Genomic DNA, 26,418 nt, shown 5'->3' on the forward strand with positions numbered 1-26,418 from the left:
CTTTTGGACATCTACACTAAAAACTGTAAACCATTCATTCAGAAGAGCATATGCACACCATTATTCATTGTTGAACTGTAAAATGGCTAAGACATGGAATTAACCTAGATGTCCAATGGAAAATGAATGGATTATAAAGATGTGGTACATACACAATGGAATACTATGCAGCTGTAAGCAATGATGATATAATACAATTTACTGCAACCTGGTTGAAACTGGAAAATAATATGGTAAGTGAAGTGAACCAAGAGAATAAAGACAAACACAGGATGATCTCACTGAACTGTGGTATATAGAATAACCAGGTGACAAAATGTAATTATTAAAGAGGGGGTGCCTGGATCACCCTTGATCCCAGAACTTAGGAAGAAGAAAGGCAGAGAAGGAAAGAAATCAAGGCAGGAATGAAGGTGAGAAAAGTAAAAAATGGAGGAAGTCAGAGCTTCTATTATATTGGTGATGTGGGGGAGTGGTCTATCTCTAAATCCAAAGCACAGACTCAGCAACACTGAAAACGAGACTAAGCTGCAACCACTGAACTTTGTAACGTACCTGTCAAAGGAGCAGGGACAGGAGATGGGGGAAGGATGAGTCTGAGAGCAGTGGTGATGGAGTTGACACTAGTGGAATAATTGGTATTAAAATGTTATATGCCTAAAATTCAGTAGTCAATAACTGCAAATTGTAATTCTTTAAATTAATTTTTTTCTAAAAAATACCTTTTGTAGAAGCAGAGTGGTGGGAAGCAAATGGGGTTGGCAGAGCTTTGGTGGAGGACAATGGACACTGGCAAAGGGATTGGGTTGAACCTTGTAGCCAATTATTAAGAACTTTGTAATTTCACAGTGACTATTTTTTTTAATTTTCCCCTTTTATTTAAACACCATGGTTACAAAGTTGTTTATGATTGAGGTTCAGTCTTATAATGTCCGACACCTTTCACCAGTGCATATTTCCCACCATCAGTGTTCCCGTTTAGAGGGACAGGGATAGGCATAGAATAATCTCACTCATTTATGAGATATAAGAAAAATCAAAGATAGCATGGTAATAATAGCCAGAGATAATAGAGATGAGGGCCAGGAGAACAAGTCCATGGTAGGAAGCTTGCCTTAAAAAGTTGAGCAGTGGGGACCAGATCGATAGTGTAGCGGGAGAGTGTTTGCCTTGCATGCAGCTGGCCCAAGATGGACCTGGGTTCAATACCTGGTGTCCCATATGGTCCCCTAAGCCAGGAACGATTTCTGAGAGCATAGCTGAAGTGACCCTTGAAATTCTCCAGGAGTGGCCCAAAAACAAAACAAAAAGAAAGAAGGAAGGAAGGAAGGAAGGAAGGAAGGAAGGAAGGAAGGAAGGAAGGAAGGAAGGAAGGAAGGAAGGAAGGAAGGAAAAGATAAAGGAAGGAAGGAAGATAAAGAAAGGAAGGAAAAGAAAGGAAAGGAAGGAAAAGAAAGAAAAGAAAGAGGAGAGAGGAAGGGGGGAGGGAGGGGGAAGGAAGGAAGGAAGGAAGGAAGGAAGGAAGGAAGAAGGAAGGAAAGAAAGAAAGAAAGAAAGAAAAGAAAGAAAGAGAAAGAAAAGAAGAAGAAAGAAGAAGAAGAAATAAAGAAGGAAAGAAAGAAAGAAAGAAAGAAAGAAAAAGAAGAAAAAAGAAAGAAAGAAAGGAAAGGAAGAGAAGAAAGAAAGAAAGAAAAGGAAGGGAAGAAAAAAGGAAGGAGAGAGATGAGAGAAAGAAAGAAGAAAGAAAGGAAAAGAAAAGAAAAAAAAAGAAAAAAAGAAAAAGAAAGGAAGGAAGGAAGGAAGGAAGAAAGGAAGGAAGGAGGAAGGAAGGAAGGAAGGAAGGAAAGAAGGAAGGAAGGAGAAGGAAGAAAGAAAGAAAGAAAGAAAGAAAGAAAGAAAGAAAGAAAAAGAAAGAAAGAAAGAAAGAAGAAAAAGAAAGAAAAAAAAGAAAGAAAGAAAGAAAAAAGAAGGAAGAGAAGAAGAAAGAAAAGAAAAAAAAAAAGAAAGGAAAAAAAGGAAGGAAAAAGAAAGAAAGAAAGAAAAAGAAGAAAAAGAAAGAAAGAAAGAAAGAAAGAAGAAAGAAAGAAAGAAAGAAAGAAAAAAGAAAGAAAGAAAGAAAGAAAAGAGGAGCAGTGCAATTAGGGTAGAGAAGGGTCCAAAATGACAATGACAGTTTGAACTGATCATTCTAGACAAGAACTAGGTGTTGAATAGAGATAAAGTGATATTATGGTACCCCTGCATGAAAGGGAGTGAGGGAGGGAGGAAGAGAGATAGAGGGAGGGGAGAGAGAGGGGAAGAGAGAGGGAGAGAGGGAAAGAGAGGGAGAGCAGAAAGAGAGAGAGAGAGAGGAGTAAAACATCTGCCCCAGCAGAAGGCAGGGGGGAAGTTGGGAGGTTGAGTAATCATTTTTTTAAGTGAAAGTTGACTATGGTTATAGTGGTAGCATCTGGCAATTAAGAGAGCCAGTGCAAGATTTCGCATCTGAGTCAGAACTTCCTTATTAATACTGTCTCTCTTTGTGGCCAACAGTCTAGCAAGATAATTTTCTGTCCACATTGCTCAGCTCTGAAATGTGGTCAAAGTTCCTTTCCTGAAAGAGTTTTGATAAGATGATCCCAACAGCATACCCACCTTATGGAAGAAATCTCCCTTCTGCAGTAAGACGTTTTCGGAGTGAAATGATCCAGTGACCCTGTGCTTATTGCCTTTACAGAGCTTCGAGAAACAAGTCTGAGAAGAAGCGTCGGGACCAGTTCAATGTTCTCATTAAGGAGCTTAGCTCCATGCTTCCTGGCAATACAAGGAAAATGGACAAAACCACCGTGTTGGAGAAGGTCATTGGTTTTCTGCAGAAGCACAATGGTAAAGGTCACGCTTGTCTCTTCTTGTCCTTTCCATTTGCTGAGGGTTTCTTCCCCTGGCACTCCCATTTTCCCCATGGAAAAACTCAGTCTAACCAGTTACAGGTTACAGATTACCTCCTTGGAAAGCAAATCTCCCCTATAATAACCTCACACCTAGAAAGTTGAGGAGAAAGCACTCACCAACTGCCATAGTTCAAGTCCGCCTTGGAGGTAGCACCCATCCCACGTGGGTAGAATGAACTGTGGGAACATCTTGATTCAGAATGTTTGGGCCAGGTGTTTTCCATATAGCCCTAAGGAAATGCAGTGCCCATGTATGCCTTTCCTTGCAACAGACTGGGCAAGATTCTCCATCTCTACACCTTCCCTAAACCATCTAGTCTCCTGAACTACAAAAAAAAAAAAATAAATAATAAATAAATAAATAATAATAATAATAAGTAAATTGGGCCCCGTGAGAGATAGCACAGTGGCGTTTGCCTTGCAAGCAGCCGATCCAGGACCAAAGGTGGTTGGTTCGAAATCCCAGTGTCCCATCTGGTCCCCCCGTGCCTGCCAGGAGCTATTTCTGAGCAGACAGCCAAGAGTAACCCCTGAGCACCGCCGGGGTGTGGCCCCCCCCCAAAAAAAAAAAAGTAAAATATAAAGCAATTTACCTACTCCATTTGTATTGTGATGTCATTCATGCCCAACAAATTGGTTTCTGGAAAATTTACAAGATTTTCAACCATCATGATTATAATTTGATCATTCTCCAAAGAAAACTGTTTACATTATTAGCAGTACTTCCCCATTTCTCACTTTTCTTCAGTTCTCAGAAATCTAGATTCTCTCTCTCTAAAAATGTACCTATTGGGGGATATCATAGAAATGTAATCAGGAAATAGGTGATCCTTTGCTTCTGGCTTATTTCATCCAGGATTCATAGTTGAGCAAGTATAATGAAAGTATAAGTATTAATCCATTTTATAACCTAAATTAATACTTTGATCTAAGGATAGATTATTTGGGGTTTCTATTTATCAGTAGAGAACTATTGGGTTGTTCTCACTTTGAAACTGTTACAGATCATGCTGGTATAAACAGTCATGAATGCGTTTTGGAAGGATATCTATTTTCAAATCTCTTGGGAATGAAATTGAATAGAAGTGGCATTGATGAGTCAAATGATAAGTCAGTGTTCAAGCAATAAGGAACTGCCAAACTGTTTTTCTAAACAGCAAAACCATTTTACATGCTCAACAACACCACTTGTTATTTTCTGGTTGTATTTGTAGGAATTTATTATTATCTTACTAATATGTATGAAGTGATACCTCCCTATGAATTCGATACATATACCCTAGGGACTAATGATGTTGAGTCTTTCATGATCTTTTTATGTGCTTATTGATCATTTTATAATATTATTTAATGAAATACATATCCAGTCTTTTTCTACCCACTGTTTTCTTGATTTAGGCTAACTCCTGGCAGTGTTTTCTCCTGGCTCTGTGCTCATAGAACACTCCTGGCAGTGCTCGGTGGGTTGTATGCAGTGCCAGGAATTGAAGCCAAGTTGACCTCTCACAATGCAAACACATTACCCACTATACTATATGTTTTGCCTTTTTCCCCCACCCCCATATCCAGCTGCACTCAGGGGTCATTCCCTAGTGGGCTTGAGGGACTATATGGGTTGCCCAGAGATTGAACCCTGATTTGTCTCATGCAAAACCAATGCTCTACTCACTTGTACCATTACTCCAGCCTCTTTCTGGCATCTTTCGCCCAATGTTAACACTGTTGTTGAGTTATAAATGTTATTTGTAGATCTTATGGATGTTAGATACTTATCAGATATATAATTTTCAAATATTCCCTTCATTCTATGGATTAACTTTTCCCCTTAATTAAAAGGAGATTAATTCCCCTCACTATTTTTTATTTTGATAAAGTTCTGTTTGGAAGAGGTTTTGGGCCATACTTGGTGATGCTCAGGGGTTACTCCTGGCTATGAGCTCAGAAATCACTCCTGGCTTGGGGGACCATATAGGACTCTGGGGAATTGAATGGTGGTTCATCCTAGGCTAGCATGCACAAGGCAGATAGATTCCTTACAGCTTACGCCACCACTTTGGCCCCAAGTTCTATTATTGTTTAAAGTTTGATAAAGTTCTATTATTGTTATTGTAATATTGCCTTAGATTTCTTATATAATAAACAGTGTCTACAATTATAAAAATATGTATTTTCTTCTTAGTACTGTATAGTGATAAATTTTTCAATATAAGTGCAGGTTAACATTTAATATTTGATCTTTTTTTGGGTTTTGAGCCATACCCAGTGACACTCAGGGGTTACTCCTGGCCATATGCTCAGAAATAGCTGCTGGCTCAAGGGACCATATGGAACACCAGGGATTGAACCGAGGTTCATTCTGTGTCAGGCAAATGCCCTGCTGCTGTGCTATCACTCCAGCCCCAATATTTGATCATTTTTGTACAGATTGATGTGGAAGTCCAAATTTACCCTTTTGCATGTAGATGTCCAGTTATCCCAGCATTCTATTTATTTAAAAAACAAAATATTTGAGTTCTGGAGAGATCTAACAAGGGAAAGGCACTTCCCTTGCATGCTGTCAACCCTAGTTTCATCCTGGCAACCACATAAGCATCACCAGGAGTGATCCATGAGCCAGAATCAGAAACAAGCTCTGAGCACCCACTGAGTAGCTCCAGAATACTTTGTCTTAATATTTTATAAAAAGTATCACATACTACAGAAAACACAACAACTGTAGTTAAATTAATCATCAAAAAGCAAACACAGGTGGAAAATCAACACCCAGGCAAGGAAATAGATGTTTCCCTAATAAGGTCTCTTCTGATCTACTGCTGATCCTCACAGGAATTCTCTGATCTAGTTTCTACTATCAAAAATCACATTGGGGCCAGAACTACAACACAGCAGCAGGGCATTTGCCTTGCATGCAGCCAACACAGGGCCTACACCAGTTTGATTCCCAGCATCCCATATGGTTCCCCCAAGCTTGAGAGGAGCGATTTCTGAGCACAGAGCCAGGAGTATCCTCTGAGAACTGTGATGTGTGACCCAAAAAGTAAAAAAACAAAAAAACAAAGAAAGAAAGCACTTTTACCTATTATGATCTTATTTGGATGGAATCAACTGCTTAAGTACATGGTTTTTGTGAGGTTAATCTGTCTCTACCCAGAGGCCATGGCCTGTTTCAAAGATTTTTAATGTTTCTTCCCCTCTGAGGATCGGTGCCATGTCTCTGCACTGGTCATAGGTCTGCCCATGAATGACAACTGCAGGATCTGTGTGTTAAACCTTTTTGCCCTAGCAGGCTGGAATCAATTTGTAGATCAGCAGTTAAAGGCCCCTAGATAGAGTATCTCATAATATGAATCTACTCTCAAAAGCAACATTGAAGTTCTTTTGTAAACCACCCTCTATCCCTTCAATTCCCCCTTAGGAAACCTTTCGCACTTTGGGGACTAACAACTCTGCCTCAACATTCCCTGTGGATGGTACCCACTCCAAAAATAATGGAATGTTAAAAATGGTTAAATAGCTATGAACAGTCAAGAAGAGCAAAGTTCCTTTTGCCTTAACCATAAATGATGTCAAAATAACAAAGTCAGAAATGTCAGATGATTATTGCATACATCATTACGATGCTCCTGTGATGCTTCTTTTTCACTGAACATCTTCCTAGATGAGATGATCTCATAGCCATAGACATGGCTAGGATACTGGATATCAAGTCTTTTTATATTTTTGTCTTTTTATTATTTCTTAAATGATTGTTTATACCTCTTAAAAATGTGACAGTAATGGTTACATCCTCCCTTTCTTTTCCTCCCCCAAAGCTGCCTAGGGAGAGTAAAGAATATATTCATCGCATTTGGTAAAAGAGCGAGTAGAATTGGAATAAAGTGCTGCAGCGGGATTTGATTTCCCAATAATTTAATCAGAATGGTTATATTTCCTAAATAATGATTTTGCCAAGTGAAATAGCAGGTTGATTTGATTACCAAGATGTTTTGTGCAAATTACTCAAACTAGGTCAGTGCCACTGAGAAGCAGGACAGCTGTTAAATAGGACAGCTGGGATCAAGTTCATCAGTGTGACATTTATGCTGGGCTCTGTCTGCTGTGGAATTACAGAGCCCTTAAATCTGGGCCTAGAAAGGATCAGTCAGCAGGAATGCAGCCGACACTGGGAGTGCCTATCTCTATCTTCCCTTTTCATAAGATCCAATAACCCTCTTTTTATGTTGTTATTATTGAGGTAATATAATTTACCATATTCATATTTATTCATTTGACCCTCAAAGTTCTGCACTACTATCAAAATGTTAAAGACCCTTCACTGCTGTTCTCATGTATCTTCTACTTCCTCTTATCCCTCCCCATTTTATCTATTCCCTGCCTTCTTCCAGCTCCACTTGCTAACCTCAATTCTGTTGTCAGCATCTAAGGGTTTGTTTTTACTGGGCACTGTCCATCCCCTTGTTTGGCTTTTTGATATACCACAGATGAGTGAGGACATCCAACACTTGTCCTCTGACATTTTATTCAATACAACATGCTTCAGTTCCATCCAAGTTGTAATAAAACACAAGATTTCATTTTCTTTCATCTGTGTAGTGGACTATTGTGTTAAGACACCACAATTTTGTTTTTCTCCCATAATTTATTTGGATACTCCTCTCTGGTTGGGCAGTTATTTCCTTCTAGGACTTTTCCATTTAAGCAGTGTTACCATGAGCATAGTGTGCAAACTTCTTTCTATCTTAATGGGATTTCTGAAACCTCTGAGATTTCTTACTCAATTCTTGAGAAATCTCCATATGGTTTTCCATAGAAGCAGAACCAGATGACCGTTCCAGTTTCATCAGCTGTCACAGGGAAGTGAGAAGTCCTTTTTCTTCATCAGCACTGATTGTTTCCTGTTTTTGCACATAGGCCATTCTCGTTGCTGTAAGGAGATACGTCTTTGCCAGTTAGATTTCTGCACAGCCCTCTAAAATGCAACCATTTAAAGGTTCACCAGACTCTCTCACATCCTCTGTAATTTCCATTATTGAAAAGAAAATAGAATCAATGGCATATAGTTATTGGAACAAAAAATGAACTCATAGCAACACACAAAAACAGATAACTTTACTTATAATTCATTGTGAATGTCACCTCCATGAGCAGAGGATTACTTACTTGAGTAGAGGATTCTTGTCAGCATTGCATTTAGGCTCACACAGGCCAATTATTTTTTAAAGGGCCCACACAGACTCCACACCTCTGATGTCACAGCAATGCTCTGAGTTGGTTCCATTTCACAGACGAACATGGTGAGCACAGAGATGTTGAGCTTCTCAATTCCAACAGCCAGAACTGTAAAGTATAAAGCAGTCTGTATTCAGAGCCCAGGTTTTGTTTTATTTTGCTTTATTTTTTTTCTCTTTCCCTTCCATTTTGGTCATCACTGCCATAAACATACTAGCTCACATGTTGGTTGTGGTGCTCACATTCTTAGTTGCAGTGCCCACACACATTTGGCAGTGGTGCACAGGGAACTGCATGCTTTGTGCCAGCAAGATCAAATTCAGCCTTGAGGGTAGTCCTTACAGCCTGGTACTTGGCCTCTGATCTACTCCCAGGGTTCAGTTGTGTCTCCGTTAGGGCTTGTGTAGGGGTTCTGTCAGGTATAGCAGAGCTATACCATCACTCTTTGCAACATGACTGGTTTTGTTGTTGTTGTTGTTTGGCAATGTGACTGTTTTGATGCTGGATCTCCCACCCACTATTAGAATCATATGACTGTATAGATATATATCTCTATATAGATATATAGGCTTTTATGATACATACCTTGACATTCATCTTGACATTCATTCCCCCTGTCCTTTCCTTTGCTGTACTCATTCATTAGACATGTGCTTTGCCTGCATTGCTCCTGTCCTGGGATCACAGTGTACCAGATGCTAGCTGGATCATAGACAGAAACACTTCTTTCTGGGCTCACAGACAGAGCATCGGGTGGTCCTGGACATTGAACTTGCAGCCTCACGTCTGTAGGACAGGCGTCTCCTAAACCACATTCCTAGACCATCACCCCAGGAACTTATAAAATGCATGGAACTGAGTCACACCTCACAGACCAATGAATTTCTGGGATGGAATCCCAGTTGTGAGCAGGAGCTAGCTTATATCAACTTGCAAAAGGAGATGGTTAAATTTTCCGGAGTTTTGGAGGGGCACTGACTTCATATTAGGTTGAAATGAGACCAGTGGAAGTAGTCGCACCACACAGTGGGCAAATGTGATGAATCAAGGCAGCCCAATAGAGTATCTAGTCCAGTTGTTTCTTTATTCTTTATACTACCAGGAGCAGTTGGGTGGAGAGTTGTAACTACAAGTTATATGATGAAAGAACGTTGAGGTTCCATTACTCATTGCAGTATTTTCCTGCGAAAATTACTCCCAGGTCATTTTTACCCCTTGCTATCTAAAACCCACATTGACTTCAACTTTTTGCTCACCCTGCACTGTCCCCTGTAGCATAGCTTCATACCATCAATGACCACAGAGATCCAATTCTAACACTGACTTTTATTTACTGATTTAACATGCTTTAACTGGAGGCGTTTGATGTTTTTTTATATAATAAGCATATTCATTATATGTTAATATGTATGAGTTAAACCTTAAGAACCAAGGACAAAAATCAAATTGTTTAAACACAAATGAACTAAACAGTTGCTTTCAGTAATAGGTGTATATGATGGATTATTTTCTAGTGCCAAGAAAGTGACACTAAAGAAACCTCTTACTATATAGAGTGGAGCAAACATTCGATTCAAGGTGAAGGATAAGTTGAAGGAGGAAAAGCATTCTCTAAGGCATTTGAAGTGTCTGTAAGAATGTGATAGAATGATAGACATTTGAGTAATAAAACAACATTCTCTCAAAATGCAAAAGGATTAGCATATTTAAGGAGTCTTGTGTGGACCTATAATTATGAATTATAACATGAATGGCATCTTCAGTACTGAGGAATTATATCTTTTTTATCTAAACAATTCAACTCTAAGTTAGCTCAAAGTTTTGAGGGCAGTAAATTCTGGCATTAAAAGCAACTACATAACATGTATTTGTAAATTACATTAAACTTCAGCCATGGGAAATGATGAACAATAGATCATTCCATGTAAACACAATAGATTTTTTACCACAAGTTCAAGATTCTCCTGAAAATTTGAAACTCTCTTTCCCATATTTTTGCTTCATCTGAACCATGTAGAAGGAGCTTACAAACATGTCTCACTATATCAAATTTTTGTTCTTGTTTTGTTTTTGAGCCACCCTTAACAGTGCTCAGGGAGTATTCCTGGTGCAGTCAGGTACTGAGGAGCAGACCCAGTATAGGTTGGCTTGTGCAAAGCAAGCTCCCCATCACTACTGTCTCTCCAGTCATCCCAGACTTCATATTGTTGTCCTGAAGTAGAAACTACCTAACTCCAACCACTGATGACAGGCTTTGTCATGCAGCAATTCAAAGGTATTTTCAGGCTTTATACCCATGCAGAGAGCGGGGTACTCCCTTCCGCATAAGCTTCATGAAAGGATGTAAAAACAACAAGGAATGTTTTCCAGTCTATTCAATCAAAGCTTCCAGTCCTTAGAAATCAGAGCAACATATGGCTCCGTTAGCTTCCTTAATTAAACTACACAGAGGATCACACAAAGTGGCATAGAAACAGCATGCATTTCATCTGTTAGTTCTGATTCCTAGCTGCCTTAGAAAAGAAAAACTCATTATTCTCATTACTGTTATTTTTTTTTTCCAGAAGTCTCAGCCCAAACAGAAATCCGTGACATTCAACAGGACTGGAAACCATCGTTCCTGAGCAACGAAGAATTCACCCAGCTGATGTTAGAGGTGAAATGTAGTTTTCAAATTCACTCGATGTCTTGTAAATTAGAATGTTTCTGACCCAAAGAAAACACTCGCTCTTGGCCTGGAAAGAGGTCCTAAAGCAAGCTCTCAAGAAGTGCCTACTGGTGTTTGGTAGGTGAACTGCAGTAGGAGTGCCCAATGGAGCCTGAGCAGGGAGCGCCTTCCTGGAGCCTCCGGCCTGGCTGCTTGGACACAGGAGTCCTTGCACAGGATAGGAACCAGAAGGGCAGGAACTACATCTAGTGAGCCACTGATGGAAGGGAGATTATTTCTTTGCACAGTCACTGAGCTCAGATTGGTTCCTCTTTAGAATGCAGATAGTTGGTCTACCTCTTCCTCCACTAGGACATTGAAAATAAAATTGTCCCTTAAGGTTATTGTTGCTTCTAATTTGAGCTCATATTCCATCAACTTGGCCTGTGGTGGTGAACCCTAAGTGGCTTCTCTCTCCCCACCCAGCGCCCATGCCCCTTCCTGGCTCACAACTGATACCACCCAATGGCCTTGTTCCTTGCCACAGTTGGATGTGGGGAAAGTCCCTGTGGCTATATGAGGGTGAGTCTAGTCCAAAGCTCTGACCTCCACACTGGGATGATTTTCAGAGAGGTAGGACTATATGTGAAGGGACAGGCCCAGACATGAGGTCTGAGCCCCGGAATGAGACAGAACTGGGAGGGAAGTCTTGATGGAAGGAAGTTGAACTGTGTCCAGAGAATGGCTTCTCAGGATAAAATTTTCTATACCTTGTCTTACATGCTTATAGAAGACTAAAATAGCTTTAATTTCCATAGACTAGTTCTGCAGAAAACAGAAAGTCCTGGAGTAAGAGAATGCCAAGATGAAGGTGTCCAAATATTATGAAAGATAAACATGTTATTGAACAACTGCATAGGAAGAAAGAAACTTCAATCTACTTGTGAACTATATTTAAAGAAAAGATGGAACATTCTCCAGAAGAAATGCATTTTAAGTATGTTAAATTTAGAGCTGCTTGTAAAAAATTTTGTATTAATGCATCATTATGCCACTTTTCCATGAGTTGCTGTATCTTTTAAATTCTTAGGGCAAAGTACAGCAATTTCTCAAATAACATTCTTTCCTTCAACAGTGTTTTATTATAGCATTGATAAAGAATAAAATAATCTCAGCTAATGTTGAGCAAAATGGCATATTTAAGGATAGTCAAGCAATTTGCCATTGCTTTATTTTTGAGCTCCTTGTTCCTTTCACTCAAAGTTCCATAAGCCTATAGATGACACTAGTGAGGGCTTTCTGCCATATAAATGCACCTCGTGAGCATTTAATCACCTCTGCACACACACTTTTCCCACTAGCTTTGACAGGATAGCAGGGATGTTTGAGAATTTTATAAAGTAATAAAAGTGAATAAGTATTTTAGTGCAGATAAGACTGAAATGAAAGGATTGGAAAAGCTAGAAACAGAAGATTTTAGATTTCCTTGGATATTTTTTCCTTATTCCCTGTGTAAACTCCTTGAAGTGGATCTAAAGAAAATCATGCAAGATGTAGGAGAGTTTTTGTGTTTGTTTGGTTCGTTTTGGTTTTGAGGCCACACCTAGCAGTGTTTAGGGGTTATTCCTGGCTCTGTGCTCAGAAGTTGCTCCTGGCAGGCTCAGGGAATCATATAGGATGCAGGGGATTGAACCTAGGTCTGTCCTGGGTCAGCAACATGCAAGGCAGATACCCTACTGCTGTGCTATCTCTCCAGCCCCATGATGCAGGAGATTTAGCCCCTAAATTTGTAGACCTTCTAGTATGAACTGTAACCTTGTGGAGTCTGGGGAAACCAGAGTACTTTTAAGATAAAAGAACTCTGTTTATTTGAGGTATATAAGGAAAACAAAAAATAGCATGGTAATAATACCCAGAGACAATAGAGACAAAGGTCAGGAGGTCCAGCCCGGGGTAGAAAACTCACCTCAAAGAGCAGTTAGCGTAGCTAGAGTAGAGAAGGATCTGCTAGGACCATGATAGATGGGACTGATTGCTCTGGACAAGAAAGTGGAGAAACTAACAAACAGGGCACCCCTTTATTAACAATAGTGTGAACCACAGTATCAAAAGAGAGGGGAGAGAGGGGAGAGAGAAAGAAAGAGAGAGAGAGAGAGAGAGAGAGAGAGAGAGAGAGAGAAACAATTTGCCTGCCCTAGAGCAAGTAAGGGGTGAGAGAGAAATGGAAGACATCAGTGATGGGAAGGGTGCATTAGTGAAGGATGGTGTACATTGTGTGACTGAAACCCAACAATGAACAATTTTGTAATCACAGTGCTTAAATAAAGCAATTTAAAAAAAAAGAATATCCTATTCTATGGCACCCAATTGTAAACCGTGGTACCTAAAATAAAAGTTAAAAAGAAAACAAAAAACACCTGCTCTGTTTAGGATTTTAACTGCCACTCAGATGTGGCCCTGGTAGTGAGTAACTGGAGTGCCCACCCAGCCTCCCTCTAAGGCCCGACCCACTCCTGCTTTAAGCCCCATTCTCAGCTTTCTCTCAGCTGCATCTTCACCATGATTCCGCCCAGTTGCACATGCCTCTCTGGGAGCTCATAGAGGCCAGTGGCCTCTCATTTTTCATGACACTGAGCTCATCAGATCCCAGGAAGTGGACTCCTGAGAGTCCTATGGGGAACATTCTCTCCTCCTTTCCTCTTCTCTCAAAAAGGCCCAACCCAAATTTCAGGAAGGCTCAGAGAACAAGGAGATGAATAACCAAGGTAACCAAGGAAATGAATCAAAGTGTTGCATGCAGGAATCCTACGTGTGATCCCCAACATCTCCAGGAGTGACCCCATATCCAGTGCCACTGGGTATGGCTCCCACTGAAATAATCCCCCCTCAAAAAAAAAAAACAAAAAAAACCCAAGTCCTTCCTTACAGACACACCAAACTGGTCTAGCAGAAGCTAACAGGCTATGCCTACAGATAAATTAATGCAGAATTCTTAGCAGTGGGTACTCCGGACTCTTCTGAGTTTGATGGAGAAATGTACCATGGTCCTTTCTTTCTGCCCAGGGCTGGTCCCAGAGAAGCAGTGACACTCCCAGGAGTGGGGAACGAGCAGGAAGTGCCTTTGCTTCCCCTCTATTGTGGAGCTGGCACAAATGTGGGTTGTGAGGGCACCTCTGTCCTCTATGGGCTCCTGCCAGGGTCACTCTCCTGGGGAAGGGATGCAGCCCTTGGCACTCCTGTTCCGCTGAGTCATGCCCAGGTGCTGCTGAGGCCTGAGAGCTGAGAGCAACATTCTCCAATAGTGACTCAGTGCATCTTGGGTATTGGATGGAAAATGCCAATGAGCTGGTGAAAGTTATCTCCCATCTATAAATAACTTCAGCTTTTCAACACCCACTTCCTCTATCAATCCAGGAGGGGCCTGGGCCCTTGGAAAAGAACATTATCTGTATTGTCCTCACTTTGCTCAGGGTCTAATTGTTATTTTCCAGAATAGGTTCTGTAGCCCTGTTCCCCCCTTCCTCAAACACACTGAAGACATGATCTAAGCCCAATTTATTTAGAGGCTAGGGAGATAGTGTGATGGGCCAGGATAGATGCTTAGCATGCAGGGGTACAATCCCAACACCACCTGGTCCCCTGAAAACCACCAAGAGTGACCCCTGAACAGAAATTAAATAAATAAAATCAATTAAAAAAGACACATCAGGGGAAGAAGAAAGGAAGGTGAGGAGGGCATATCTGTATATTCTCCATGAATTATCAAGCAAATCCAGGCCCTGCTTCCATCTGGGCTGATAATTCTGTCTAGACATTGAGTGTTTCTCAGCTTCTTTGGTCTCTGCCTGCCAGATGCCAACACCTTGCAGACCAGTGTCCTTTCAAACCTCCTCCAGTTGCCAGAAGTTTTGGGGAAGTGGGAGCATAACATTGCTCTTAATTAAAAACCATTGATGAAATTTAAAGGACAGATACATGCATAAGAATTGTGCTTTGGGGCCAGAGCCATAGCACAGCGGGTAGGGCATTTGCTTTGTATGGGGCCAAATCAGGTTTGATCCCCAGTTTCTCATATGGTCCCCAAGCACTGCCAGGAGTGATTCCTTAGTGCAGAGCCAAAAGTAATCCACTGTATGTGGCCAAAACTTTTTTAAAGGAAAATAAAGGGGAAAAAATTAATGTGCTTTACTATATTCTCAATATATCCTATAAGTTTAAAATTCTCTAATATCCCAGTGATCATTTTCCTGCTGGAAGGAACTCTCCTGCACCACTGGCATTTTTGTAGGCACCTCCTTCTTTCACCATTTTACAGGGCAAGAATGATGCCTTTTAGGTAGATATTCAGCAACACCCTGGCGGGAGTGCATGCTAACCTGTTTCTAGAACTTTCTAAGCACAGATTTAAACGTTGGTTTTGTCTTTGCTCGTTTTTCCCAGTGTGGGAACATTTGACTGTCAGGGAAATCTGCTCTTTCACAGAGGCAGGGTCCATGGAAAGGTCCTGGAAGAGTGGGCTGAGGGCTGACACTGTTAGTTATTCCTTTTAACCATTTGGTGCACCCTGAGAACCTGAGAACCAGGATGCCTTCATCATTTAGAATTATGTCATCTAGATCTTAGAAAGTAGCTTTCAGGTGTGTCTAATGAAAGCATGATGTGCATTAGGAGGACAAACAGCAGGAGAGTCTGAGAAAATGAGTGTCACTCCTCTTCTCTGCCACCAGTTCCAGCGCAAATACAATTTTCCATCTTTGGAAAACCATCCAGGCCTACTGGTCCTGCGCAGCTCTTGCCTTGGCCCTGCCCTTCCCTTGTCGCTTCAAAGGGATGCTGTGAAGATTCTTGGTACATGGCTCCCTCAGAAGATGATGGTCAGCCATGTCCTGTGACTTTATTTGTTTATTTGGTTGGTTGTTTTTACTTGTTTCGTGTTTGGATCAGATCCAACAGTGCTCAGGTTGTTTCTGGCTCTAAGCTCACAAAATTATTTCTGTCAGGCTTGGGTTTGAATCCAGGTTTCCTGAATGCAAGGCAAATGCCCTCCTGCTGTGCTTTAGCTCTAGCCCCCACAGTTCTTTTTAATACATCTTTTGGTCTGTTATCTTTCTTTTTTGGTTTTTGGGTCACACCCGGTGGTGTGCTTAGGGGTTGCTCCTGGCAGGCACAGGGGACCATATGGGACGCCAGGATTCAAGCCAACCACCTTAGGTCCTGGATTGGCTGCTTGCAAGGCAAACGCCGCTGTGCTATCTCTCTGGCCCCCTGTTATCTTTCCATAAATCTTTTTTTTTCTATACATTTTTACTGCTGAATTTAAAATCCTATTACTGGGTCAAATATCACACTCTTTTCACAGTAGTTGTGCTGTTTCTGAGTTAGTCCAAAGTATTTGGATATTTAAAACTGTTCAGGTAAATTTTCATCGCCAAATTTTGCTTAATGATACCAAGAGGGCAGATATTTTTTTGGATGGAGCCTTTTGGTGCCTTTGTGAGCTCCCAGCCCTTCCTCAATGAAACTGTGGTGAGGCAGAAATGGACAGGAGATTCTTCACGGGAACATTCTAAGGAATACAAAGCCCCTCCCCTCACCTGGCTTCACCCTGTATGACTGTTGCATCTCTGCAGGCACTGGATGGCTTTATCATTGCTGTGACACCAGACGGCAGCATCCTCTATGTCTCCGACAGCATCACTCCTCTCCTAGGACACTTGCCGGTGAGTGTCTGCTCCCACAGCCTTTGCCAGCCCACAGTATCGATGTGGGGTGGCACAAGGCTGTGTGGGTCCAGGTGTGAGGGAAGGGATCACACTCAAAGGCCCCAGCCCAGAGCCTGGCAAAGAAGGAGAAGGGCAGACATAAGGTTCCTAGAACCAGCCATGCAAGTGTCCCTCGAATTATGACCTGGAGTGGGAAATGTGGGTCAGCTTGTTCTCCTCCCAGAACCAGGAACCACATGTGCTGGGCAGTAGTAGCTTTCTGGCTGGTGGATGTCCAGGTCATCTGAGAACATTTCAGGTCATATATCAGTGGGCCATATGGGGAGTGTGTCCGAGTGACATTGGCACTGTCAGGGATTGCATTTGACTGGAAACTTAATTGTGGTGGCATCTAGGTGACAGATGATGGGTGGGATGAGGTGATGGTGTGAAAGGGGCTCCTGGGACAGGCACACCTGAAGAATAAGGCAAGTTGAATGGGCTGGAAAGAAAAGGTGACTTCCACAGCTCCTGCTCCATGGCAGCCTGGAAGAGGCCATAGGAAGATGGATGGGAGGTGGGAGGAGCAAATACGAAGACTCTGAGCTGTCCTTTGCCTTCTTCCTTCATAGCCACCTTCCTCACTCCCTGTCTCTTACTCTGCATTTGAATATAAATTGCAACCCTTCCACTCCCCCTGAAAGGATGCAAGACACTGGTCAGCACTGAATTGGGAAACCAGGTGCTTTGGAGGACTCCTCTGAAGCTTACCCAAATTAGCTGTTATTTATCTCTACAGTGTCAGGCCTTGAATGGCAGCTTCCCAGGACAGGGGTCAGTAAAACAGTCTCTCTTCTCAAGCCCACTCCACTGTCTCCTGGCCCAGCAACTGAGTGGAAGGTCGGTATCTACATCGAGGACACTTAACAGCGTGTCTTCAGCTCCCAGAGGGAGACATCTCAGACCAGGTAGAGGCTAAAGGAGCTTTCTTTGCCTCACCTCATGCCAGTCACACCCATGAAAGTAGAGCACTCTGATTCCCAGGACCACGGTGTCCCCCTCGAGCCATGAGCTGGGCCTTGCTAAGGGCCCAGGACACCACGTCTTCCTGAGTTATATTATTCCTAAGAAGCCACTCACCGTCCAACATATCTACAAAAATCCTCCTCTTTACGGAGATCAAGGCCCCGTTTTCCTTTTCCTAGTCATTGTGTTGGAGCCCAGAAAAGTAGTCTGTCCTCTTTAGGTCATATGCTTTGTATCCCACTCTGGTTGTTCTCTTTTCTCTCTCTCTCTCTCTCTCTCTCTCTCTCTCTCTCTCTCTCTCTCTCTCTCTCTCTCTCTTTCTCTCTCTCTCTCTTTCTCTCTCTCTCTCTCTTTCTCTCTCTCTCTCTCTCTCTCTCTCTCTCTCTCTCTTTCTCTCTCTCTCTCTCTTTCTCTCTCTCTCTCTCTCTCTCTCTCTCTCTCTCTCTCTCTCTCTCTCTCTCTCTCTCTCTCTCTCTCTCTCTCTCTCTCTCTCTCTCCTGTTGAAAGAGGCTTGTAGACACTTATCCCTAAGGTGGTTGGTTTGGGTCAAATTTAGCAGTGCCCAGGGCTGAGCTCAAAGATTATTCCTGGGGCCCGGAGAGATAGCACAGCGGCGTTTGCCTTGCAAGCAGCCGGCTGATCCAGGACCAAAGGTGGTTGGTTCGAATCCCAGTGTCCCATATGGTCCCCTGTGCCTGCCAGGAGCTATTTCTGAGCAGAGAGCCAGGAGTAACCCCTGAGCAACGCTGGGTGTGGCCCAAAAAAAAAAAAAAAAAAGATTATTCCTGGTGGTACTTAGGGGATGATATATAAGTGCTGGGATTCAAACTGTGGTCTGCATGTAAGAAAAGAGTCTTAAGCCCTGAACTTTCTGCCTGTCCATAAGGCTTTGAGAGTATAGTTTTGTTTCAGTTTTAGGTCTAGGCTATATATCTCACTGGCTAATGTGCAGAATTATCACAGTGGCCTCACCTGCCTGCTCCCTGGCCTGCTCTGAGGGTGGCTAAGGAAAGAAGAGAGAGAATGTTTATGTATTCCACTGAATGGAAGTGAGGGGCAATGATGGGTTCTGACTGGAAGCAGTAAAATGTAGCTTCCTGTGGACCAATGCATGAAGTCCAGAACTTCATACCTGTTTGAGTGTAAAAAGCTTTCATATTGATACTTTATGCTTTTATAACAATCAGTCCCATGTTGTTTATATCAGGAGAAAACTAGGGCATAAATTTATAACTCTTCTGATTTGAAATTATGGAGCAAGTTAGGACCCCTTTAAAAATTGTTTCTTGGGGGCCAGAGAGATAGCATGGAGATAAGGCATTTGCCTTGCATGTAGAAGGACAGCGATTCAAATCCCGGCATCCCACATGGTCTTCCAAGTCTACAAGAAGCGATTTCTGAGCGTAAGGCCAGAAGTAAATCCTGAGTGCAGCCAGGTGTGATCCAAAAAAAAAAAATTGTTTCTTAACTTGGGATGGCCCAGGAATGATCCAGGCTTCATCATTCTAGACCTTTTTGAATGCATATTGTATCTATGTGTAGAGACGCAAACCCAGACACATATTAAGGCATCCCTAAGCTGTGAAGGGAATGAACACTTTCTGGACACTACCCAAATAGAAATTCCATTGACTTCTAGCTCAGTTGTAACCAAGATTATCATTGTCATTTTCCTTTTTGCTCACCATAGACTTACATCCCTGTAGGTGGGTGGGTGAACAGGGGAATTAAGATGGAAGGTTCAGGGCAGGAGCCATAGCGCAGTGGAGAAAGCATTTGCCTTGCACACAGCTGCTGGGTTTGCAATATCAAAAGTTAGTCCTAAGTACAGAGTTAGGATTAATCCCTGGGAGCTGCCGGGTGTGACCCAAAAAACAAAATAATAATAATAATAATAATAAAGAATGGAAACTTCTTGTTTGGAGAGAATATGGAGGCAAGGAAACTTACATTGTGGGTAGAAAAAGACATTAAGGTAGCTTGTAAATAATATGAGGTTCCTCAAAAATTTAAAATGATCATTTTATTCAATGTAATTATATCATTTCTGAGATTTTTCCCCCAAAAAAGATCCCAAAACATTCTGTTGGAGAAGATATAGCCATGTTTATTACAATGTTATTTACATTAGCCAAGATGTAGAAACCCCAAGGTCCCATCAACATATGGTTTTGTGAGACATCATATATGTTACAGTACAACGTCAAAAGATGAAAGCCTCTACTATAAAATTTTGAATGCATGCCACTTGAAACAACATGAATATAACTAAGAAAGTATTACCCCTAATAAAATAAATCAGCTGCAGAAAATAAAACACACCATAATTTCATTCACAGCTAACTTATAGAGAAATGGAGAAAAATTGGATAAACTTAATAAAATGAAAATAAACTTTTAGGAGTCAGAGCAATAGTGGTAGGACATTTACCTTGCACGCAGCCAACCCAGACTGACCCCAGGTTCGATGCCTGGTATCCCATATGGTCCCCCAAGCCAGCCAGGAGCAATTTCTGAGTGCAAAGCCAGCGCTGCTAGGTGTGGCACAAAACAAATGTTTGTAAAGAAAGAAAAGAAGGGGCTGGAGAGATAGCATGGAGGTAGGGCATTTGCCTTGCATGCAGAAGGATGATGGTTCAAATCCCGGCATCCCACAGGGTCCCCCATGCCTGCCAGGAGCCATTTCTGAGCATAGAGCCAGGAGTAACCCCTGAACAGTGCCGGGTGTGACCCAAAAACCAAAAAAATAAATAAATGAAAGAAAGAAAAAAAACTTTTAGACTATCAAACTCAATTAGTGGTTCCTAGAAGGGAAGTGGGAGTGGAAGGTGTGAAAATTGGGTAAAGGAGGTCAAGTGTATGGTGAAGAAAGGAAGAAGACCTCTAGTGGTGAATTCCACATAGTGGATTTGTGATGTTGCACACAAAACTTAATTAAAGTTAAGGGGCCGGAGAGATAGCATGGAGGTAAGGTATTTGTGTTTCATGCCAAAGGTCGATGGTTTGAATCCCAGCATCCCATATGAACCGGCCAGGAATGATTTCTGAGCATAGAGCCAGGAGTAACCCCTGAGCGCTGTCGGGTGTGGACTCCCCCCAAAAAAAAGTTCAGTAAAACTTAATTAAAGTTATAATGCAAGTTCCTCCAATAAACAAGAAATACGCTATTGGATTTCAACTTAAATAAAACTCATAGTTAACTTTCATACTTAAATATAAAATTTTGTGGTGGGAGGTCGACACTGGTGGTGGGACTGGGCCTGATTGTCTGAAACCCATTGTATGTCTGAAGCCCAACTATGAAGGACTTTGTAAATCACAAGGATCTCAATAAAATTAAAATTTAAATAAATATAAAATTTTATACTTAAATAAGAATTTTTTTTTTGTTTTTTTTTTTGGGTCACACCCTGCAATGCTCAGGGCTTACTCCTGGCTCTATGCTCAGAAATTGCTCCTGGCAGGCTCGGGGCACCATATGGGATGCCAGGATTTGAACCACCATCTTCTGCATGCAAGGCAAATGCATTATCTCCATGCTATCTCTCGGGCCCCTTAAATAAGAATTTTTGGGGGGGGAGGGGGGGTTTGGGTTTTGGGCCACACCCGGTAATGCTCAGGGGTTACTCCTGGCTATGTGCTCAGAAGTTGCTCCTGGCTTGGGGGACCATATGGGACACCGGGGGATCAAACCGCGGTCCGTCCAAGGCTAGCGCAGGCAAGGCAGGCACCTTACCTTCAGCACCACCGCCCGGCCCCATAAGAATTTTTATACTTAAGTAATAAGGGATGAAAACTTCCCCAGAGCAAATCAGGTTGAGCATAGATGTTATCTAAGGCTATCTGCTCTCACCTCCATTATATGGAAAAGCAAACCCAGATCAAACTCAACTCAGGATGGCAGAGTGGCCTGAGCTCAGGACCAACTAAATTCAGAGCCAAAATCTTCACTGCTGTGTTCAGGGCCAACCATGTGGGCTGTATTTGTGACCCTGCAGTCTTAGTTCATACCACTGAACTCCACCCAATCTCAGGCCAAGATGGTACCATACAGGAGTACTACCATCATTCACAAACCTCTGGGTCTACAGTTTTGTTGCAGTAATTCATGTAGCAAGCCATTATTAGAAAGCGAGAGGAGGGGCCGGAGAGGTGGCGCTAGAGGTAAGGTGTCTACCTTGCAAGCGCTAGTCAAGGAAGGACCATGGTTCGATCCCCTGGCATCCCATATGGTCCCCCCAAGCCAGGGGCAATTTCTGAACACTTAGCCAGGAGTAACCCCTGAGCATCAAACGGGTGTGGCCCAAAAAAAAGAAAGCGAGAGGAAAAAGAGCTGACTTTTAATCAACATGTATTGTCTAGAATGGTACCTTTTAGAGTCCCTATTTAGGCCTGGATTGTGTGTAAGTACTTAGAACCTGGTTTCTCTCACCTGTGCTCTTCTCCTAGGTTATTACACTGATATAATGTAGATACTGTAAGTGAGGCAGGGAAGTTATGTTGGCACAGCAAATGGTGCAGCTGGGATTTGAACATAGACACTTGGATTCATGAACTTGCTGCTCAGTCTCTTCAGAATTCTAGGTAAAACAGATCAGAGCTAAATGTTCTCAGGCTGGAGTGGTTGGTGTGGAAGGGAAGGGTGAAGAACTGAAAGGCAGTTTTCAGACGACGTGAACAAAGCATTTTCAGAAAGAAGGAGAAAGAGGACTGAGGCCTTATTGGTATGCTTCATAGGGCAGCATACCAGGGTCCACTATCTGGCCTGAGATTAGGGTCATCCATTCCTGGGAGTTGTAAAAGGTAAAGAGCAAAAAGAATTTTTAGCTTCTCTGAGATTATAAAACTCACAGTCTATTTTCTTTCTGCCACTAGAAGCCAGACATACCAAACATTCACACAGTAGGTTTTTGTACAGTGATTTCCTGATGAAATATTCTAGAGCATTCTTTTCCAATTTGACATGGAAAACCAAAAGAAGAAAATATCTTGAAGAAAAAATGATTTTAAGATAAAATCAAAACTTTGGCACAATGGTGACATTAATACATTCCTGCATGTTGAATTAACACAGGCAAAGATGAAGAGATGTTGGCGTAAGGCTATGCGTGGAGGGAAGGCAGAGCCAAGGCTAAAGGAGCTTCTGGAAGAAAAATTCCAGGAAAGAGCCACAGGATTCAAGTCCCAGGTCTTGGGCGAATGGGGAAGAAGGGTGGAGCAGACAAAACCTAATGAGAAGCCCAGCTACTCACAGTCTGTGCTCCTGTTTGAACTGTTTGACCTTTCTAAAAGTTCACTTCCCAGGTAGCTTTTCTGACTCAGCAGTGGCAGAGCTGTTGGCCTTGTGATCCAGGCTGTGTTCAGGTACCAGAATAGAATACCTTTCCTGCCTGGGCACATTGCCCAAATAGGCTGAGTGTATGCAGTTGGGGGGTGGTGGTGGTGGGGTTGTGCACAGCATGACAGAAGTGGCCTCAGGAGTGAGACTTCAGGCACCTGCCACACACGTTTCTAAAGAAAAAGCATCAAAAGCATAAATGAGTTGGAGAAATGGGCTCATTCATGGAGTGAACACTCAGCAAGAATTCAGAGTGGGGCAGGGGTTTCTGGGACAAGGGTTATGGTGGGAGAAGAGGTTAGAGGAGGCCAGGTAGAGACAAAGGTTTTCCCTAAAGTGCAGTGGAAGGTGCAGCCATTCCAGGCACTGAGTGAGCCTGCTACCCATTTTGTTTTCTGAGGTTCAGGCCCAAACTGTGTGATGGCACAACTCTGGTCCATACTGGTGGCATTTTGGTGAACTGTAGGTCAAGCCCCTTCTCTCCAGGTGTCCTGGTGACTGAATATAGACTCACCTTCCTTCCATTACGCCCACCTCAGCTCTCCTCTGATACCCCCAGTCTACACACTGCCTGGAGTACTACCTAGTCCCCACACAGAAAGGGATTCTTCCTTACAGGAGTGCTCCCAAGGGAACTCTATGCAGTGATTTGGGGTTCAGCATGCCGTGTCCAGTGTTACAATAAAGCCTTGTTTTGATTCAGTCTGAGAACATTGTGTCACTTTAGTTCATCCACGTGTTTTCCTTGAAGGCGATGCACTGCTCCTGTCTAGATCTCAGGATGCGAGGGGAGAGTCCCTGCTCTCCTAAAGCTAGTGGAGCAAAATGGGCATACACGAGAGTCAATATCTACATGAACAAGACAGTCTTGGGTCATTTCATAAGTGGCTATCAATCACCCACCACACTTGCCCTCTGAGGATTTGCTGGGCATTCTTAGTTTCAGTACCATCTTGAATTAGCTCCGTGACTCTTCACAGCTTCTCATTCTGCAAAGAGCAGCTTGAAAGGAACAGTACCTGCTTTCAAAACCACCTTTTCATCACCTCACACCAGAGAGCTGGCACAATCACAGATCCAAGGCAAGCCAGGGTTTGTGAGGAAAAAGAACCCCATTAACTGCTGGTGGCAATGTTGTCTGATTCAATCCTTCTGGATACCAACATGGACACACCTCAAAACACTAGAAATCTGGGACCGGTGAGGTGGCGCTAGAGGTAAGGTGTCTGCCTTGCAAGTGCTAGCCAAGGAAGGACCGAAGTTCGATCCCCCAGCGTCCCATATGGTCCCCCCAAGCCAGGGGCAATTTCTGAGCACTTAGCCAGGAGTAACCCCTGAGCATCAAACAGGTGTGGCCCTAAAAAAAAAAAAAAACACTAGAAATCAAAGTCCCATACAACCCAGCAATTCCACTTCTGGACATTTACCCAAGAGCCCAAAAGTTTTTCCTAAAAGACATTTGCTCTCCTACATTCATTGCAGCGTTATTCACTACAGCTAAATCTGGAAACCCAAGAGTTCAAGAACAAATGCCTGGACAAAGAAACTACGGTACATATATGCAATGGAAGATGACTTGGCTCTAAGAAAAAATAAAATCATGCAATTTTCTGCTTCATAAATGGATCTGGAGAGTATGGCACTGAGTGAAGTCAGCTAGAAGAAGAGACAGACACAGAATGATCTACCTCATGTGTGATATATAAAGACATATGGTGAGTTGTGGCCATCAACGCCACCACCTGATCCCCATGCTGAGGGATCTGAGGATACATGAGCAGGGAACCTTGGTCCACCAGAGGAGTGGAGCTGGTCTATTGGCAGTCAAGCTTCTTAAGGCACCTGGGACCAAAGGCAGCTCAAGCAAGCACCAGCCTCCAAAGTATGACAAGATCAAAGTCCAAGCATTTTGGGAACAAGTCTGTTCACTTGTTGTTATAACTCCAAGAAGGCCACGCAGACCTTGACTTGAATTCTGCTGACTGCTGATTTTCCAGCTAAAGTGGTTTTCTGCTTAGCTCTTTCCTTGTCTTCTACAGTAAAGGAATAACAAATGCCCAAAGGCAGCAGAAACTACAAAGCAGTATTAAGTAGGAATCACATCCCTGTAGGGTGGGGAAAGAGAGCAGGGGTGGGCAGGGATGCTGGGATGATGTCGGAGGGAAGCTGATACTCTGGAGGAGGGTATGGTGCTGAAATGTTTTATGCATGGAACCAGGCATGATTAATATTGTCAATCACAATGCCTAAAATAAAATTTAGAAATAAAATTAAAAAAGAAAACAACTCTGATGTCTCATCCTCCTTGATTCCTGTGGACTATTTCTGCCTGTCATTACTGTCCAGCCTGACTCCCTTCACCCACAATCCCAGCATAGTGTATGTCACAGAGGGATTCTGTGAGCATGTTAGCTATGCCTTGCAGTTACTGCCAAATGCAGAGGACCCAGCCTGAGGGATGATCTGAAGGGAAGGAAAAGCAGCAGGAGCCATGGCTGTGCCATATATTGGGTCATTTAGGCAGTCCTGGGACCAAGTTGAAAGTCAATACAATGCATGGCCTCATCACAGCGATGACTCTTTGGCCTGGATCCGATTCAAGTCTCCTGGCTGCTGGTAGAGAAAAACTTACACAGGGGCTGAAATTCAGTGTGGGAAGATGAGTTTGACCCATTAATTGTCCAGATAAGCCAGACTGGTGGCTTGGTTGAAGGACCAGAAAGAGAGAGGCAGAAAGAGAGAGGCCAGTGGCCCTGAGAGAAAGGGTGGGGAACAAACAGTTCTGGGCTCTTGGGTGTGGTTTGAGAGTAGTGTGTGGCTGGCCTCTGACTCTCAGAGACAGAGAACAGAAGCGGGAAGTGGAAGGAGACATGTCAGGTAGGGCAGCAATGGGGAACTGACCCAACCCCATACAGAAGGGTCCCTGGGTGCACACAGAGATGTCTGAAGTGACAAGGCAGCCGAGGATGTGCATTTCAGCACATGTGCCTGTGTCCTCTCTGCTAGGAGCATCTTGCCTGCCTTGCTGGTTCAGCCCCCGGCTCCTAGACACATCAGCCCTTTATCTTCCACTTCCAGTAACCAAGTCAGTGCACAGAAAAGTTCAATCATCCACACATGCTCTGGCGCCACTCAGGGCACAGAAACAAACACATGAAGACTCTAATCAACAATAAAAATAACTTTAGACTTATGGGGCTGGAGAGATAGCATGTAAGTAGGGCATTTGCCTTGCATGCAGAAGGACAGTGGTTCGAATCCTGGCATCCCATATGGTCCCCTGAGCCTGCCAGGAGCAATTTCTGATCATAGAGCCAGGAGTAACCCCTAAGCGCTGCCGGGTATGACCAAAAATAAATAAATAAATAAATAACTTGAGACTTGGGGTTGGAGTGATAGCACAACAACAGGAAGTGCATTTGCCTTGCACATGGCCAACCCAGGTTTGATCCCTGGCATCTTATAGGACCCCCGAGCACCACCAGGAGTGATCCCTGAGCACAGAGCCAGGAGTAGCCCTTGAGCACTGCCGGATGTGCCCCTCCC

The 26,418-nt window shown here is 42.8% G+C and overlaps 1 protein-coding gene across 1 annotated transcript in view; it reads left to right on the top strand.

Moving 5' to 3' along the window:
* Positions 1–26,418, top strand: part of NPAS2 (neuronal PAS domain protein 2) — a 166,623-nt gene that overhangs the window by 90,384 nt on the left and 49,821 nt on the right. Inside the window, 3 exon segments of the mRNA XM_049785143.1 lie at positions 2,717–2,865; positions 10,724–10,815; positions 16,437–16,526. Of these exon segments, the coding sequence (XP_049641100.1) occupies positions 2,717–2,865; positions 10,724–10,815; positions 16,437–16,526 (331 nt within the window).

Source organism: Suncus etruscus, chromosome 12 (assembly GCF_024139225.1).
Source record: "Suncus etruscus isolate mSunEtr1 chromosome 12, mSunEtr1.pri.cur, whole genome shotgun sequence".
Taxonomy (NCBI): Eukaryota; Metazoa; Chordata; class Mammalia; order Eulipotyphla; family Soricidae; genus Suncus; species Suncus etruscus.